The sequence below is a fragment of the Schistocerca serialis genome, chromosome 8 (genome assembly GCF_023864345.2).
Source record: "Schistocerca serialis cubense isolate TAMUIC-IGC-003099 chromosome 8, iqSchSeri2.2, whole genome shotgun sequence".
NCBI lineage: Eukaryota > Metazoa > Arthropoda > Insecta > Orthoptera > Acrididae > Schistocerca > Schistocerca serialis.
The window spans coordinates 436035979-436054779 of NC_064645.1; the positions used below are offsets into that span (position 1 = coordinate 436035979).

The window sequence follows — 18801 nt, forward strand, 5'->3', positions numbered from 1 at the left end:
CTCCATTCATAAACATATTAGCAATGCCAGCCCTTAATTAAGTCCACAATAATTGCCAGGTTAGTCAAAAATATTATCTGTATAACTATATCTGTTAATTTCATTATTTAAACAAAGAATTCAGTCTAACCTTTGCAGTAGAAGGAACTGTTAAAAAGAAGGAATTTTTTGATGTATTCAGTTAGCTGAATAAGCTATGTTTCAATCGTAATTTCTGTAACTAAACATTGAACACTGTATAGCCTATTATTGTGAGGATATATAAAGGACCAATTTTTGGTCCCGAGACAGTCAGTCAGTCCATGGCCAATTTTCAGACATGAAACATGTATCGGTTAGATTAACAACATGCATCAACTTAACAGTGGAATAAGTGTGACACAAATAGGGTGTGTGTTAACAATTGATGACGATATCTGTTTAATTTATTTGAAAAACAGTGTCACATATAACGCATTACTCTGCAAGAACTGTGAACTGGTGGTTAGGTTTTTACCGATCATAGATGTTCAACAGCAAACTATTGTAGCAGTATGCTAATGTTGCCTACAACCTATTAATGAGGCTTATCAAGATTTACCAACAGTGAACTGGCCATATAATTGTGCAGTATTGGGGGGTTGTGAACAATGAAAGTAAAGAACTGTGAGACACAATTGAGGAATTGTCGGCTATATCATTTACAGTGGTCAGTGTTGAACTTCCACCCCCAATGTTTCAGCCAGTATAACAATGCAGTACATTGACATCAACGAAGAAATAAAGCAGGCAAATGTCACAACAGCATACAGTACTTTGCAGAATAGAGGTGTGAATTATAAATGTAGTAATGACAGACATAATCAGTAGTGTGGAAACTAGGAACAAATGTTTTCTGATCCACAAACATAGAAACAGTACAATCTGCAGCAGAACACAATCTGAGAAGGAGTACTGGCTATGCTGTCTCCATACAGAAGAGGGCTCTGGGTAAGCAGCTTGGTGGATGGTGTGCCATGTGCACTGGTCTTGTGACCCACTGCAGGTGGCCTCTGGTGGCTACTCTGGGCGGCTGACATTGGCAGACTATTCAAAGCGTAACACACTGGCGGACTGGTGCCACAGCTGCTATCTGGGTGTTGCGTACACCATTATAGCAACCTTCCCCTCTTGAGGAAAGGACACTCTTCTGATGTGCACGTCAGGGAGACTGTTGGCACAACTATGGCCTCTGCAGCAGCCCCCCCCCCCCCCCCCCCGTGCCAAAGTATCATAAAGGAGGAAAGGCAATAAGGGGGCTGGCAGCACCCCAATGTCCGGATCCTCAATACAGGGGGGAAATATGCCAACAGTGAAAGCAGCAGGCTCTTGCACAGGGGTGCCAGGAACACTAATGGTGAAGGCAACATGCAATCCAGACCCAAGAGGAGAGGCAGGAGATGGCGACATCCATAAGGAGAGTGGATCCAGTCCCCAGCAGGGACATCCCACAAGGCCAGGACAGGTGCTGAGGGAGGAGGTGAAGGTCACGACAGTAGCCTCGCAGCCTTTGCCAGTGTGCAAGGACACAGTTGAGATGATGATGGCATGCCACCAGTCCCTCACTGGTGCCATCGATAGAGAGGCAGTGGCCACAGCAGCCGTGGAGCATGATTGGAATACACTTCAGTTAGCAGACGAACCCAGAGACCAAACTACAGAGCCAGAAGTGACCTGCACTGAGGTCCACGCAAACAGACTCTGGTGGAGCAGCATGAGTATGTGCAGGAGGGTAGTCAGCTGGTGATCATGAGGTATCTCAGCTGGAATCCGATCCCCTGTCACCTGTAGGAAGCACGTCATCGAATCTTGAACATGCAGATGAGCCATTCTACTTGCCGTTAGATTGGGGATGGAAAGCAGGAGCCATCACATGGTGAATGCCTTGATGGGCACAGAAATCGTGGAACGTCCAAGAGACAAGCTGTAGACCCTTATTATCACAAGCTTATAAGGCAATCCTTCAACAGCAAAAAGTTTTGAGAGGGCCTGAACTCTAAGCATGGTGGAAGAACAGTGGATAACATATGGAAATTTAGAGTAAGCATCGAGAAACAACACCCAGTAGGAAATGAGGAATGGTTCCATGAAATCATCAGAGATGCATTCCCACAGACGCTGTGATGCGGGCCATGGGGAGATTGTTGCCCATGATGCCACCTTTTGTGTAGCACACTGACAAGACTACAACAAGCTGGGCGATGTCAATATTGATACCAGGCAAAAACGTGTCAATAGTCCAGTGACTTGGTAGAAGAGCCACATTCCATCGTCAGGTGCAAAGGATCACAACTCTAGGGGACAGCCTATCCGTAGCTAAAACAACAGCATCAAACACTGAAAGACAGTGGAAGTGGGTAAAGTAGTTACAAAAAGGATCAGAATTCCCGCCTGGAGGCCTGTCTAGCCAACCATGCTAAACCAGGTGAACAACTTGGTGCAAAACTGGATCAGCAGCAACAGCAGCTGCGATCTGGGAGCCCATAATAGGAGAAACCTCCACTGTATACTGAGCCTCAACATCCAAGTGAAAACATAGATCATCCTTACCAAAAGCAGGATCCGACCCCATCGGAAGCTGGGACAGTTCATCGACTTTGGCATGCTGTGCGGTAAGCTGAAAATTTATTTCATAGTTGCAACAATACATAAACAGGGCCCAATGCTGGAGGCATATGCTGCTTTGGTGGGCAATGAACCAGAAGGATTAAACAATGAAAACAAGGACTTGTGGTCTGTAATGAGGTGGAACTTAGACCCATAAAAGAATATGTGAAACTTCTTGAGTGCATAGACGATGGCAAGCACTTCTTTTTCAACTTGCGAGTAGAACTGGTGAGGAGTTGAGTGTTTTTGACACATAAGCTATCAAATGTTTGGAACGGAAAATTATTCCATAAAATATCCTGACATGATTACTGTACATAAAACAAGCCTTATGCCCACTTTTTATAATTTTTGTGAAAAATAATCATGTTGATTTCTGAACAGCTATATGTATTTCTCCTAATTCGAACACAGTTTAATAAAAAAGTTCTTTATGAAAATTTATGTGAATTCAATAGCAAAGTGTTACCTACTGCTCTGAATTAAAAAATTTTCAGGTACACATATTATAAAGTCCCTCATGTTCTGCTATCTCTATGTGAAGGCTAATGTCACGAACTACTATAGGGATTTTGACACTTTTTCCACTAATGGATATAGACCCATTCACAAGCAAGTTTTTTTATACAATGCCAGGCAAGTTGTCCAGCTGTTAACCATTGGTGTTTACCCATGTGAAGTCAGGGCAGTTCGCCAGTTAATGGTAATTTTACATTACCGTATTATGATCTTTCTAATAATCTTTCTAATATGGTTTCTCAGAAGAGGTTCTGGTTGCGGTTTGGGACCAAAAGTGTTAAATACGTAGCAACATCTGAGAATGTACTGACAGTTCCTGTTATACCATATGATCAGAATTTTAGTCACTAATTTACTTGGTTCAACTATTTTATCACCAAAACACTATATACTGCTAACTGTAAAATGAACAAGCCATGTAAGTTTAATTTCAATAGTTTAAGCAAAATGTTTTACAACTGAAAGGTTGTAAAAAAATAGTTAATTTGTAATTATACTGTACTATAAAGATTGCAGTATTCATGAATATAATTTTTAACCTTTCCCAACCTATCCCTCTCTACTCTCTGGAAAAGCACCTAAGGGTTCTGAAAGTCATGAATGTGATGTGTACTTTTGTATGTACCTATCAGCAGTACTACGTATTTTCAATGGAATGAAAAACTGGTCCAAGTTGCAAATTTTTTATTTTTTATTCATTTGATGACTAGTTTTGGGCCGAGACCCATTTTTGAATCAACAAAGCAAAGTCGAAAATGGCAGATAACTGTGTGCATGGTAAATGTTTATTGCATATTTTGTGACATCTTCGGAAATGCCATTTTTGACTTTGTTATGTTGATTTGAAAATGGGCCTCGGCCTGAAACTAGTCAGCGAACGAACAAACAAAAAGTAAAAAATTTGCAACTTGGACTGGTTTTTCATTGCACTGATTAAAACAAGTTGCTGACCCAAGCTACTCCAGCATACTGGAAGTTTGTAACTACGTATTTTGCCTCCTGAAACCAAGCAATTATGTCTTGTAATTTTGAACACAAATACTGTCAGTTGTGAAAGCACACTTTAAATCATGTATTCCTATGTTAAACTTATTTACAATAGATCCTTTCCAATGGTTGCACAAAAAAAAAAAAAAAAAAAAAAAAAAAAAACCAATAGCAAACTGCCTGTTTAATTTTACTGTATTATGTTACATGTTTAGGCAGAGGTACTAAGCATACATATACTTCCACAAGAAAATATATGAAATAGAGTCTAAACATATACCTTAGCACAGGCCTCAGGACACTGCGAATATGGCCAAAAGAAGCCTTGCCCACAAGTTCTCGCATACACGTCTCTGCAAGTGCAGGTGGGTCACAGTTCTCCTCTTGTGGTGGCTCGGGGGTGTCTGCCTCCTTCGTGTGGTACCTATAACAGCAATAATGTCTTGTCCAGACTGAAACTGAATGAATGCAAATGAGAAAGTATGTCACAAAGATACTGTACCACTACTACAGGTGACAGGGAATTAATGCAGCTTGGAATAACTAAGTGAAAGCAATTTCTAGATGTCGCACTGCAATGAGTCTTAAGTTCCTAACATATTAAAGCCAAATATGATGCTACATAACACTTCCGATTAACTGAATTTAATGACAAAGTTTTTTTTTTTACATCCATTGATTTTTATTGACAGTTTTGATCCTAAAATAAGCTTTACTTTGCTGAGAAGTGGGAGAGAGTTACTGGAAGTCTGAAGCTGTGAAGTTGACCACAGTTTGCATTTGGATACCTCAGTTCATAATAAATGAAATGGTCCAGCTTCATGTCCCAGTCTAGCATGCAGTTTTAATTTGTCAAGAAGCTTCACAACTGTGTTTACTGTATTTCTGAGTGAAAGGGTTGTTGTAGTTCAAGTTTGACAGTCATTTACAGGAAAGTGAAAACTTTTCTTTGTTACAATACAGGACAAGCCTTAGAGCAGTTTTTTCAGTTTTGAAACAAAAGCACGAGGGTAATAGCTCATTATGGAGTAATAAGCATTTAATCTAGAAGCACAAATATTGCACAAAAGTTCAGAAGGAAAATTGTGACTGAATATGTGCCTCCCCTACAAACAAACAAAAAACTGCATCACCAAACTTCTGCAAAATGAACATTGATAATTTTTATTTTACTTCTATACTGCTTTTTTAAATATAGACAATGGTGACAGAATGTATATAGCATAGCCCAATGTCTAGATTCATTAGGAAACTGACAGTTTGGTTGTGGCTTTGCAAATCCACCAAATATGAATATGAAAGCTTAGTTCTGTTGACATACTGAAGCCTGAGGTCTAGATTAGTTTCACAGGTTGTGAGTTAGAGAACTAATGAATGTGATGTCATGAATTTAATTATCATTCATGTTGGACATGGATTTTATGCAATACAGAATTTCAATCTGCAACTTTTTGATGACACTGTGGATCAAGCAGATAGGTGGTACCAGTAAGTTCAGTATCTCTACTGCATCTCAGTGTAAATTTATGTGTATATGTTTTCAGTATACCAGACAGATATTTTCACTCTATGATACCATGAGTGCATACGTCGCACATGTAGCGAGAATCATTTGGGTTGTTTGTTGCCAATAATCTTATGTTCTTTATTGATGAGAGAAGGGCTATCTAGATTCAGTCCAGAGGGAACAAAACAGACAAGTAAACCAGATGACACTTATATAGCATAGTGGAAAGTGAGAAAAGGTACAGAACTAGCCAATATTAGACAAAGAAACTGTAAAATTGTTATGGATGGGACAGAGGGTATTAACAAAATGGGCTCAAGACTGTTTACATGACAGAAAGCAGAACTGGAGATAAGGTTGTCACCAGCAACTACCAGTACTCAATTTTGACTACAGAGATATAACATAGTATAATAGGATTTAGCACTGTAAACAAATTGTTTGAAATTGGAATGAAAGATATGCATATAGGAGAGTAAATAACAGAACAACTTCATTGTCGAAACTATTCAGTATCACCTGCTTTACAAAAAACATGATGAGGGATGACTAGGATTTGCATTTCTGTTAATGAAGAGGTCATTACAGATAGTGCACATGGCTAGATTGGAAAACAATAGGAAACGAAACCATGAGTGGTCTTCCTGAACAGATACATTACAGCATTCCTGTTAAGCAATTAGAGGTGCCAAGGAAAACATAAATCTCAACAAATAGCTAGGGATTTGAATCCCACATGATTCACAACCTAAGAAATGTGCTTTTCTGGAGCCCAGGCTACTGGTATCATGTCTATAATTGAGCAGGTTCACTATAAAATGTTGCTATTCAGCAGGATAGAGTCTAACTCTTGAAGTGTTAGAATGATTATCAGTGAATGAAAATACACCAATCTAAAATTTTTAATAACGTCTCATTATTATGCATTTTGGGATATCCTCATCATCAGATCTGTAGTAATATACAATATAAGACAAGAAATAAAATTTAAAGATACATATTTCAACACACAGTGAAGTTGACCAATGCACTTGTCAAAAACCAATGCAGTCGTATGTGACCACCCACTACATTTCGGCAGACCATCAGTGTCCTAACTGACACAAACAAAAAAGTACAGCATGGCACAAAGTAAGCAATTTTGTCAGTAGGTGGCATTTTTGACAGTATGCTGGCTACTGTTTTATGAAATGCCTTATAGAAACTTGAATTATTTAACTAATACACAAATGAAATTTTGTTAGTAAAAGAATATTTTTTTTTAATGATAAATGAAGCACACTGCAATAAAGCCGCAGCTGTTACACTTCAAGTTGCTGGATTTTAAACATAGGAAGTTACAGGATGTTAAAAGCAATGTTGTGTGGCACAAGAAAACTACAAGTAATTTGTAAATAAAGATTGTATGCAGACAATAGTATAAGCAGTAAAATAATAAAAAGCCTGGAAATGTACTTTAAAAAAATTTGAACAGGAATGGAGTAAGAGCGTCTTATAAAATTACATTTATGATATTTTATTATTGTGTCTGTTACATACTATTGTTTTATATACAAACTATTTGTAATTTTCTCATATTATGTATCACTGCTTCTAATGTTGAGTCACTTCCTATATTCAAAATCTAGCACCTTTATAATGTAACAGCTGCGGCTTTATTACATTGTGCATCTTTTGTTATATATATATAAAAAAAAAAATCTATCCTGTTATTAACTAGTCGAATAATTCAAATTTCAAGCAATGGAAACTTTATGGTAAGTAGTAATCTATCTTTTCCTACATTTTTGATTCAAATTTCAATAAGCCTTGTCATAGAACAGTAGCCTGTCACAAGTATACCATCAAAAATGTGGCCTACTAACAAAATTGTTTACGTTGTGCACGTTGTGCTGCTGGTGTCAGTTTGAGCACTGATGATCAAACTGAATGATGTAAGGGGCACCATACAACTGTATTTGTTTTTGACAGGCACATTTGTCAGTTTCACTGCGCTGTTGAAATATTTATCTCTAAATGGCATGTATTGCCTTACATTGTATGTTTATACACAGGTCTGATGATGGGTTATCCTGAAATGATGAGATGTTAATAAAAATTATGCTGATCACCAAGGCTAGTGTAATTCCATTCATTGCTAAATATGGTTGCAGATCTCTTAGGAGACTTTTTGTCGGAAGTGGTGAAAAAGCAATGATTACTCAATTCAAAACAAGCTATGGTTTTCACAAGATGCTTGTGCTGAGAATGAAAAAAAGACTTTTGAAAGATTCTTTTATTACAGGGAATAAAATGAACAAATTCCAAAACACAGTTGATGTGTTAAACTATGAGTGTTCAAATAAAGGAAGTTGTGCTCTACCTAATAGGAAGCCTCTTCTCTAAGGTTCTGTAATATGAATATTCTTAGAACAACTATATAAGTTTTCCAAACACTTAAAACATATTGAAACTTCTTGACTGGTTGAAACAGTTCACCAGACTGAGATCCCAAATCAGTACCTTGATTCACAGGTCGATGCTCTTATGGACTGAACTAATGAAGTACAGCTTCTAACACAGCTCAAACACCCAAGCTGCCAGAGCTTCTCCCCTACTTTCAAATTCCGCAGGTGGTCTCCAGTGTGTCTTGCTCTGAAAACAATCTGCAGGCTCTGAATAATTCATTCTACCACATTCCTCTCCTCTTTTTCCAAGTTGCTAGTCAAGCATTGTAGGTACTAAGAAATGTAAAAACGCAGTACGTGCAGATGTAAAATTTCAAATAGGCCATAAGGTGCCCACAATAACATGAATACAGAGGTCTGAAATTGGGACAGGGTCCAGTACCCAGCTATAAAAAGGAAGAAAGAATAGGGTTTAATGTCCTGTCAACATGAGGTCATTAGAGATGGAGCACAAGCTCAGATTGTTTATAGTATGGCGATGGAAATCAGCCTCGCCATTTCCAAGGAACCGTCCCAGAATTTTCCTGGAGCAATTTAGGGAAATCGTGAAAAACCTAAATCTGGATGACTGGATGCTGATTTGAACTGTTGTCCTCCCGTATGCCAGTCCAGTAACCACTATTCCACCTTGCTCAGTGTCCAGTTTTAGTCTATCATGAAGTTTTGCTAAAGTGTACACAGAAATAATGAAGCATTTGACACTAGCAGTGACTTTAACACATGACGTCATCACGATTGTGGACCCAAACACCTCAAACCATAGCAGACACACAACAATGACAACAACAATTTTGCAATGCACAATATATTCAAAATAATAAAAAAGAATATGAAATTAACAGTACAGCCATGGAGATTTGGGAGTTTTAGGCGGGAGACATAATTACCAGAGCCAAAAATTAAAAAAAAAATCCCTTAACCCCATGTTACGTAAATCCTCAAGAAACGCCATAATATTGTTATCATCACATTCAAGTAATCTATATGCGTAAACTGACAAGTTAAATAAAATCTGCTAGGAGTGATAAACTCAATTTACCCAATAGGTACAATGAAGCCTGTGACATTCACATCCAAAAAACTTGCCATTTATAGAAGTACAATAATTATAATTATGTCCAGTTTACATACAAAGCTAAAATACACCCCACAATATCCACATCTAAACAATGTTAACTGATACACCAAATAACACAACCATATAAACACATATGTGGTGCAAATAATTTATGTGGCTAAAATAAATCCATGATCTCCACAAAATACATATTAATACAATGAAAATAAAAAATGCTGTCTTACAAAAAAATCGAGACCAGTAAAAAAAAATAAAATAAATACTATTCAGTAACACAAAAACAGAACACAACCTAAAAAAAAAATACCAACCCAACCTACTTTCCTCCAAACAACTAGTGTTCCATTCAGCACCCATCACCCCCCCCCCCCCCCCCCGCCCTACTTATTTCAATACACCAAACACCAATAAAACTAAAATTAAACACTGATTCACCAATTTTAACAACTGCAGGTCCACATATCTATTTCCTATACTTAATTCTAAACACACATATCTATGAAAATGAAAGCAATCAATAACAGAGAGTTCACTAATCCCTGTCTTCTGGGCACACAGCCAACAACTTTCATGTTGTTACAATTAAACACTTGTGACTGTCATCTTAAGTAACACACCAGCTATGAAAGGCCCTCTCCTCACACGCCATATTACACTTACTTACACACACACACACACACACACACACACACACACACACACACACACTCTCTCTCTCTCTCTCTCTCTCTCTCACCACTGATATGTGACTTCATACACCACAACATACATGTGTCAAGGATCAAAGTCAACGCCCTGCACTAAAAGTTCTATGTGACCTGTATACAACCCATTGATGGGAGAAGATTCAATCATGCCACAACATCTTTCAAGAGCAACAAATATGATGAACATAAGTGATGTAGCGAGAAGTTGTGGGGTCTCAAATGAACAGAAGTGTACTTGCTTTATTGAATATGATGACAGTGCGGAAAAAAAATTGGAGGCTGCTGAAATGAATGAAACCAAATGACTATTTACAAGCTGCAAAGAATTACTGAAAACATAAATTAAAGTGTCATTGACCAAAAGGTTTGTTTGAACATCACAGATAACATATTTATTGTACCATAAAGTCTTTGCGTTCTTGAAACCTTTTCAGTATACGAAAAGTATAAAGAAAAATCCAGGATGGAATGTAACAATATTATGAGAAGGAAAGTTGCTACTCACCATTAGCAGAGATGCTGTGTTGCACATAGAAACAACAAAAAGATTTTTGCACTTAAAGCTTTTGGCCAATGACCTTTGTCAACAATAGACACCTATATGTGTGTGCACACACACACTCATGCAAACTGTGTGTGTGTGTGTGTGTGTGTGTGTGTGTGTGTGTGTGTGTGGGTGGGTGTGTGTGCGCGCGCGTGCGCCTGCTCACATGCACGTGTGTGTGTGTGTGTGTCTATTGTTGACAAAGGCCATTGGCCGAAAGCTTTAAGTGTGAAAATCCTTTTGTTGTGCCTATCTGCGACTCAGCGTCTCTGCTATATAGTGAGTAGCAACTTTCCTTCTCATTATATTGTAAAAGTACAAAGATTCTGTTTCAATTTCTGATACCATCGATACACTATTTCACTACAAATATTATGACTTTCTTGGATTCTTCTGCTGCTACTATTAGAAGAATTGAGTATGTTTACAGAATAAGAGCACAAAACTGTTACACGGTCTTCTATTACTTGTTTACTTTATAAACTAGGTGTTCTCTTCCAAGTCTGAAGAAGGCTTTGTAAGCCAAAACCTAGATTGTTCAAAATGGTTCAAATGGCTCTGAGCACTATGGGACTCAACTGCTGAGGTCATTAGTCCCCTAGAACTTAGAACTAGTTAAACCTAACTAACCTAAGGACATCACAAACATCCATGCCCGAGGCAGGATTCGAACCTGCGACCGTAGCGGTCTTGCGGTTCCAGACTGCAGCGCCTTTAACCGCACGGCCACTTCGGCCGGCAAAACCTAGATTGTAATACAAATAGAGTACAGTAGGGTATTATACTATTTTGTATTCATAAAGCGTACTGTTATCATTTCATGCTGTAGTTACTACATACATTTTATCAGTTTTATCGAAGTAGTCAGATACAATGATCAAATCTTGAAGTGTAGCAAATCTAATGGCAAGAAGTATACAATGCAATATGACCTATGTGTTTATTTGTCGGATCACTAATTCTATGTGGAATGCTGGTAGATACAGAGCAGCAGTATCACTGATTACGCAGATACAAACCGAGAATTCTGCATGTTGTAGAGCAATGACGGCACAATTTTATCCATATGTACTGGTTCCCAGATATTCTCCACCAAATCATCAGAAACAGTTTTCCGAACAACACCCTACAAGGGAACAACATTAGATCACTCTTTAGCCACAGAGATTCATGTGCTAGAACACATACATTACATTCACATACCTGAAGCCCCTTGATGCCAGCGGCACGAATTTTGTCTCTCATATCTGGTACATTATGGTTGCTATGACACATTGAAGAAAATTTTGACACAAAGAAATCATAGCGTCTGTGGTATGATGGTGTATCCTCTTCAATATTGGCGAACCTAACAAACTAAATATTTTGTTGCATTAAAAGCAAATATTTATTGTAAGACCAACTAATCTAACACATTTTGTCTCAATTTAAAATCTATAAAAAAAATATACTTACTGATTGTGTTGCAAGAATCTGAAGCTGTGGTTCTGTTGATTCAAGTAGCTTTTGTACCATCTTCAAAAAACTTTCAACAAATAAATTAAGTGTCTGTGCATGGCAAGCAACTAGGAGTTGGTCCATTGCTTCCATTGCTATTACAACGAACCTGAATAAGGTAAAAGAAAACACATCAATAAAATGTAGTCTTTTACAACTGCTAATGTGACAACAGGCCCATTTTTCTTTCTATGAACCTGCAGCTGTAACTGTTTAAATACAGATGAGTTACCAGTGCAGCACACCTGAGACCAATGATGCTGGCATTGACCAACGACATAGGAAACACAAGACAAATATTGTAAAATCTTGACAAATGTTGTAAACATCATGGTGACTATGATGTGATATCAGTGGCGATTTTTTTCAAATGGCCTAAGCTAAGGTCAGTCTGTCATCACTCGTAGGCCTTCTGTTTTCATATTTGTTGACTTCACCAGCTTACAAACAAACATTCGCCTTCCAATCTAACCAAGATCTTGGGGCAAAATACAGATCAGCCTGTCACCACAACCAGATTTTTGCCTCCCACACTTGTTGACTTTGCCAACTAGCAACCACAGTGTGAAAATACACCAAAAGGTGACACCACAGAAGTCATTAACAGTGTGTCACTGGTCAAAGCCGAAGAGTAGTATGAAATACTCCTCTTGACCCAGCACACCTTACATATCACTTCCAATCTGTTTTTGTAAGTTATAACAGATTATGCAGATCTACATTTAAATCAATAGGACAAAGGTGTCAATATATCAATAGGACAAAGGTGTCAAGAAATAGAATCGCTAGCATACTTTCACCCAAGCAGGCCCTACTGGCATAATATTCACGACAGTGTAGCAGTATTTACTCTACAGTAGTGTGTAGTAAGAATATTATGTTCAGTACGTAGGCCTAACGGTCATTCCTTGTAAACACACCGATATTTTGGTGGATCCTAAGGGGACCATTTCAGAATTTAGTCATGTCTGATACATGGGTAACTACAAGCCTTAATAGTAAAACTGCCAAATAGCATTGTTCTAAATTGAGCCAATTTTGATAAATTCAGGTTTGGAGGCTCAAAGGTGAGTACCCGCTCATAGTCTGTAGGCTACTAAGTTGGTGTAAAAAGTAGGATCCATCATTCAGCTCTTTTATAAAAACAATGAAAAACAAACCTTTTCCACGCTGTGCTTTAAATTTGTGACAAAAAAAAAAAAAAAAAAAAAAAAAAAAGTGAAAAGCAGTTGGCATTGCAATTAGTATTTCTTACCTTTACTTAAAGACTAAACATTCCATTGGAAAAAAAAAAAAAAAAGATTAAATTTGACAAACTTCAAAGTTCTGGGGGTGTATGGAGACAGTTGAATCTCAACTTGATTTTTTTGCTGAAATGTTTACGTATCCGGTAGTATTCTTAGGTGCAAAGAAGAATATCCATGCATCTCTAGTTTCTATAACTAACATCTTCCTAATGAACAGAATTTCAATAGCTGTAAATGGGAGAAGCCCATGAAAATGTTTTATGGGAACAGCGGCATGTTAGGCAATATAAGGCTTTCAGATATGATGAAAACTGGTACACTGAACTCATTTTCCAAGTATCATATGAATTTAAAGATGTTGAGATAAAAATGTATGTCTCCTGCTGAATCACAATCCCTTTCATGGTCCAGCAGGGAAGGTTCTGTCTGTGTCCCTTTCTCCAATGTTATATGTATTGTACATGTCCCTTGTTACAAAGTCAATGCACAGTTGAATAAACTTGACAATAAGTAGTTTGATAAAAGTGTATCTCTCACCTTTAAGTGAACTTGTTTTGTTTTTGGATCAAGATGTCACGGAAAACAAAAGTTGTATGCAAGGTGCAAGAGTTTTAAAAATACAATTTCCTTCTTTATATTTGAATTTATTTATAAAACCTGTTTTTTGTAGAATTGTATAGGTCTTTATATTCAGTATCTGTATAAAGAGTTGTTAATGTCAGTCATTACTGCTCGCATCTTTTCTTTTGTTTCATTGAAGTTTTCTTTTTCATTCACAGAAACGGAATAAGAGTATATCACTAGACTTATGTACCCAAGGTGTCTCTTGTAACTCTTTGCACTGCAAAGACATTTAACAGTGAAATAAAACATACACATCAAAAAAAAAATTATTGATAACTGTTTTCAGCTCTGACTTGTTTACAGTCCTGACCTATAGGTCAACAACAAAGATTTTCAGAACCTTTTTTCAAGGTATACACATGGTTTTTATTTACCCAGTTCCCTATAGTGTTGAATGTGGATGGAACGTGCAAGTGGTATTTTTATTTTATTTTTTCCCAATGAATAAAGTGAATTAGGATACTCTTCTTTGCACCTAAGATTGCTACAAGATATGTGATCATTTCAGCAAAAGAATCTGAGATTTAACTGTCTACATACAAACCCAGGCTTTTGCAATTTGTCAAGTTTGACCTCCTCTCTTTTTATTGCAATGCCAACTGCTTTTCATTATTATTTATACTTAATACTAGGACTAAAAAGTTGCAGTGTACAAGCTGAGTCTGTACTGTTTCCATGTGCAAAGTTATGACTTCTTTTTATTTCTATTTATTTTTTTTTTTTAATGCACAGCATGGAAAATGTGTGTTTTTCAACATTTTTAATAGAAAAGCTGAATGATGGATCCTACTTTATATATCAGCTAAGTAGCCTACATACTAGATGTAGCTATAAGACAATAAGGTCTGTATATCAACTCATTAATGAATAGTAGGTCTCTGAAAATAGAAAAATTGGTGCCTCACTAATGAGCGGCTACACGTCGTTGAGCCTTCAAACCTGAATTTATCAAAAATGGTTGATGTTAGGATGATGCTGTAATTGCAGTTTTACTATTAAGACATGTATGTATCCATGTACCAAATATGACTAAGTTCTGAAATGGTCACCTTATTACCCCTGTGGGATTACACGGAACGACCTGTACTCAAACACCTTGTACAAGTCTCTTCAGGTGATATGGGATTCTTATACTCACAAATCAATATATTTACTTAATAATGGTATTTGTAGTTAATAATAAGAGTGATTTAGGATCAACCGTGAAATTTGCATCCACGATACCACAAGAGGAAAAGAAATGTCCATATAGACTATGCAGTCCATGTCTACGGTTCAAAACAAAATTTTATATTCTGGTGCAAAAGTGCATAAGAAGCTGCCAGTAGGCAACAGTCACGAAATTGGAAATGTCTATATATTCAAAAACAACAGCACTCCACCTATAATTTATCAGGCTATTTTGATATGGGTATGCAAATTCTGATTAACACTAACTTATACATATACATTTCACTAGCAGGTATATTCCTCTAACATCATTAAGGCAGGAAATGCTAGACAAAAACAGCAACTGGGCAGCATAAGAGAAAAAAATGCCTTTTTGTAAATAATTGGTTTCAACAAATTAGGATTAATTCACTCAATTATCAGTTTAAGTTGATTAGCACTAATCATAATTTGTTGCAAGCGTACGTTATACAAGAAAGCTGTGTGTTTTGATGGTGTTTTCTGACCATGAGTGAATGATTATGTTTTTTCATACTTACACTGTTTGCTGTTCCACTGTTATTTCTACATGCAAACTTGCCAGTTTCTAACATGTTACATTTGTCATTCGCTACAAATTATGAACACACACACACAAAAATTGAAGATAAATTAGAACCCAGAGTCAATGATTTTATCATTACAGCCTGTACTCTTATGAAGTATTTTGTGTTTTTCTAGATATAAAGCTAGCTGTTGTTATTTTATGATTGTAATGTAATACTCACCTGACAACAGAGAATGAACATAGACCTACACTACAATGCGATCACTTGATCACAATATTTTGGTAAGGGAGACTCTTTAGTAAAGTTGAACTATGGAACTGCAGTATTAAACTAATACAAGAATGTAACAGACGCGCTAGTTTGAAATCCTGGATTTCTGTTCTACGAATGATCTCATTCTAATATGACTGTATAACTTCCGTCTGTACATAAAAACATTTGTTTATATCGTATCTTGTAGATACACAGAAGTATTCTGATTCCTCTATTGCAAAACAAGACGCGGAAATTAAATGTCAACATATTCTAAACTTACCCTGTTCGTCGTCTGTGGATATCCCTGCTTGCTCTCTGGAACAGGTATTCCCCTATTCTATCCAGCTTTTCAGGTGACGACAGAGAGTAAAATGTTAATTTCTCCATGTTGTTTTTCACTAGTCCATCCTTCAAGTTGATTCGAACAAAACAGGAAAAATTAATATCTTATCGCGTCTTATCTCATATTTTAGTCAGTAAGTGACACGGGAAACAAAATGTTTAGCTACCTGTGGAAGAGCTGGAAAAATATTGTCTACTAATCTCTTGTACCGTGGCCTCAAAGCAGAGCAACACACGCAACAACCTGAAAAACATTCAGAATAAAGCCGATAACGCTGATTAGAGTAATAGAAGTAAAAGCCGGATGTGAGTATTGCCTAAAGTAATGCAGGCAATCTATAAACACTTGGCCTTATATAGTTAATGCGATATAAACAATTATACGTCAGAACTCTGCTTCACAATTCAATGAAACACTGAATAACCATTATACTAAGGGTTTACAGGTTCATCTTATTTATCCCATACAACCGGGATGTGCAAATCGTTTTTAAGTTAACGCTTATCTCACGTATTAAAGATTAGTACCCCAATTCATTATTATTTTCTGTTCCTACTATACGGACAGAACAAAGTATTAGACACTTCACTACACAACAATAACAACTACAAACTGTCAACAGGTAACAGCTGATCTGCGGCAGTACTACCAACATGAAATATTCTAAGATTAAGAAACAATGCACAATGCGATATAATATATTTTTAAACTATTCTTGACTTTTACGAAAATAACAAAAAAATTCAACTAACATCCTGGATCTGTGCACTTCTGTATCACTGAGTCTACCACATCCGGTAACTCAGTATCGAAACAACACTTCATGAGACTCATTTCTTCCACTTGTTTACGGCTTTGAAATAGCTACTGGTACGGTACGTACAGAAGAAGACAGATTCCTGTAAAATTTTCTACTGCTGAAAGATTTTTGAATTTCAATAACTGCATTACACCAGTTTATTGTGACCTAATTTTCTCGAAGTAATTAGGAGATAACTAGTTAACACTTCACAGCCTATATAATCTCGTAATTATTGCACTTTTCAGGTACTACAGTATTTACTAAACGCCCGGTGGAAGAAGCAAAAGACGGAGACCGTCCCTTGCTTCTCCGCCGTAGCCTGTAACACTACTGGGGCTTCGGTACCCCGAGATCGGGGTGCTACTACTCATGTCGCAAACATCGAGAGTTAACGATGATCAATCTTAATACTGTTTGTAGAAATAATAACTAAATTTTTAATGTGTAGGTGTTACAGGCATAGTAGAACAAATGCTCTTCTACTACTGGTTTTGCCACAAATACTGGAAACCTGAGTTTCCAAAAGCAGTGTGGTCTGCGCGCGCTTCTACTGCGCAAAATCGATTGGACTATAAATACAGAACAATCCAGACTCTGCGAAGGAAAACATCGTCGCGTGTGAGTTTTAAGGTATTCCGAAGTTGCTTTGTGCACGTAACACGAATTTGTTAAAAGCATTTTCAATCAAAAATGTTTTAAGAACCGCTATTAGACGAAGGATCTGTGGATAGAGAATTGCTTTCTACATACCGCTCACGTAGGAACAACGAAGAAAAGATAGACGAATTACAGAGCACGCAGGTGCACTTATGCATCATTCTTCCCGCGCTCTATACGCGAATGGAATGGGAAGAAAACCTGCTCTCAAATTTTCTCAGCGACATTGTTAATAGTGTGCCTCCGGGTGTCGGTTGTAGAAATATTGTGCAGTAAATAGAAACAACACCTCAGCAAGATACCCAGAAGCACACTACTAATAAAACCTAATATGTTGTACAATGGGAAGTAGTTTGCAGAGTATATATGTAGATGAAGATGCAGAAGAAATTATAGAACGAGTTATCGCAGCAGTTAGCAACCGACAAAGGTGTAAGGGCAATCAAATGAAAGACAGATGGAGATAAGTAACTAAACTGTTTATTACTGCAAAAGTAATCGTCACGACTGTTAGTACATTTATCTGTGATTCGGGACGGTCAATGCCTTTACGGAAAAATGTTTGCGATTGCCTATGGAACCATGATTTTATCCATGCGTTTCTCTCTTCGTCCGCAACGGCCACGAACGTCTTTCTTCTCGACTCCAAAAACATGGAAATCGCATGGGGAGAGGTCAGGACTTTACGAAGGATGTGTAAGGACTCCTCAGCGAAACTTCTGCATTGTAGTCGAAACAACCCTGGCAACACGTGGCCCCGCAAACATTTTTCCATGAAGGCATTGAAGGCCTTGTCTCACAGTGCGATAAATTTATTAAGTTATGGCGATTACTTTTGAAATAATAGTTTGCTTACGTTTTCCACCTGTCTCGTTTTTATTTGAGTGTCGCTTTCGTGTCTAGCATTGTTTTGATCATTACCTCGAGATAATGTGTCGCGTGTGAGTTTTAAGGCATTCCGGAGTAGCTTTGTGTATGCAACAGAGAATTATAAGAAAGAGTTTCAGTCAAAAACGTTTTAATAATCAGTATTAAACGAGGGATCTAGGAATATACTGCAGCATATGTAGGCTGCATTCCAGTAACACTTGATTTTATCGCGTTTTGTACATGAGACATGGGCGGACCAACAGTAGTATGATATTTAAACTAAATAAATACCTCCACTTCTTTTAAGAAGGTTTCTGGTGGATTCTTAACCTCTCATATGTGATTCTTGAGCGTTTTCTTTTAGTTTTACTAGT

At 37.3% G+C, this 18801-nt stretch overlaps 1 protein-coding gene across 2 annotated transcripts in view; it reads right to left on the reverse strand.

Annotated features, from left to right (window-relative positions):
* The window catches only part of LOC126416493 (protein EFR3 homolog cmp44E), an 85147-nt gene extending 67909 nt beyond the window's left edge, over window positions 1-17238 (reverse strand). Inside the window, exons 1-7 of one of the 2 annotated variants that reach the window (XM_050084233.1) lie at window positions 16851-17238; window positions 16265-16341; window positions 16036-16163; window positions 11870-12020; window positions 11618-11770; window positions 11434-11540; window positions 4412-4555 (exon numbers count right to left, since the gene is read on the reverse strand). In XM_050084233.1, coding sequence (XP_049940190.1) covers window positions 4412-4555; window positions 11434-11540; window positions 11618-11770; window positions 11870-12020; window positions 16036-16163; window positions 16265-16341; window positions 16851-16932 — 842 coding nt within the window. In that variant the 5' untranslated portion in view covers window positions 16933-17238. Of the gene's footprint in view, window positions 1-4411; window positions 4556-11433; window positions 11541-11617; window positions 11771-11869; window positions 12021-16035; window positions 16164-16264; window positions 16342-16625; window positions 16733-16850 lie in introns of those variants that run through there. The other variant, XM_050084234.1, reaches the window with a different exon arrangement.
* Window positions 17239-18801: the final 1563 nt, after the last annotated feature.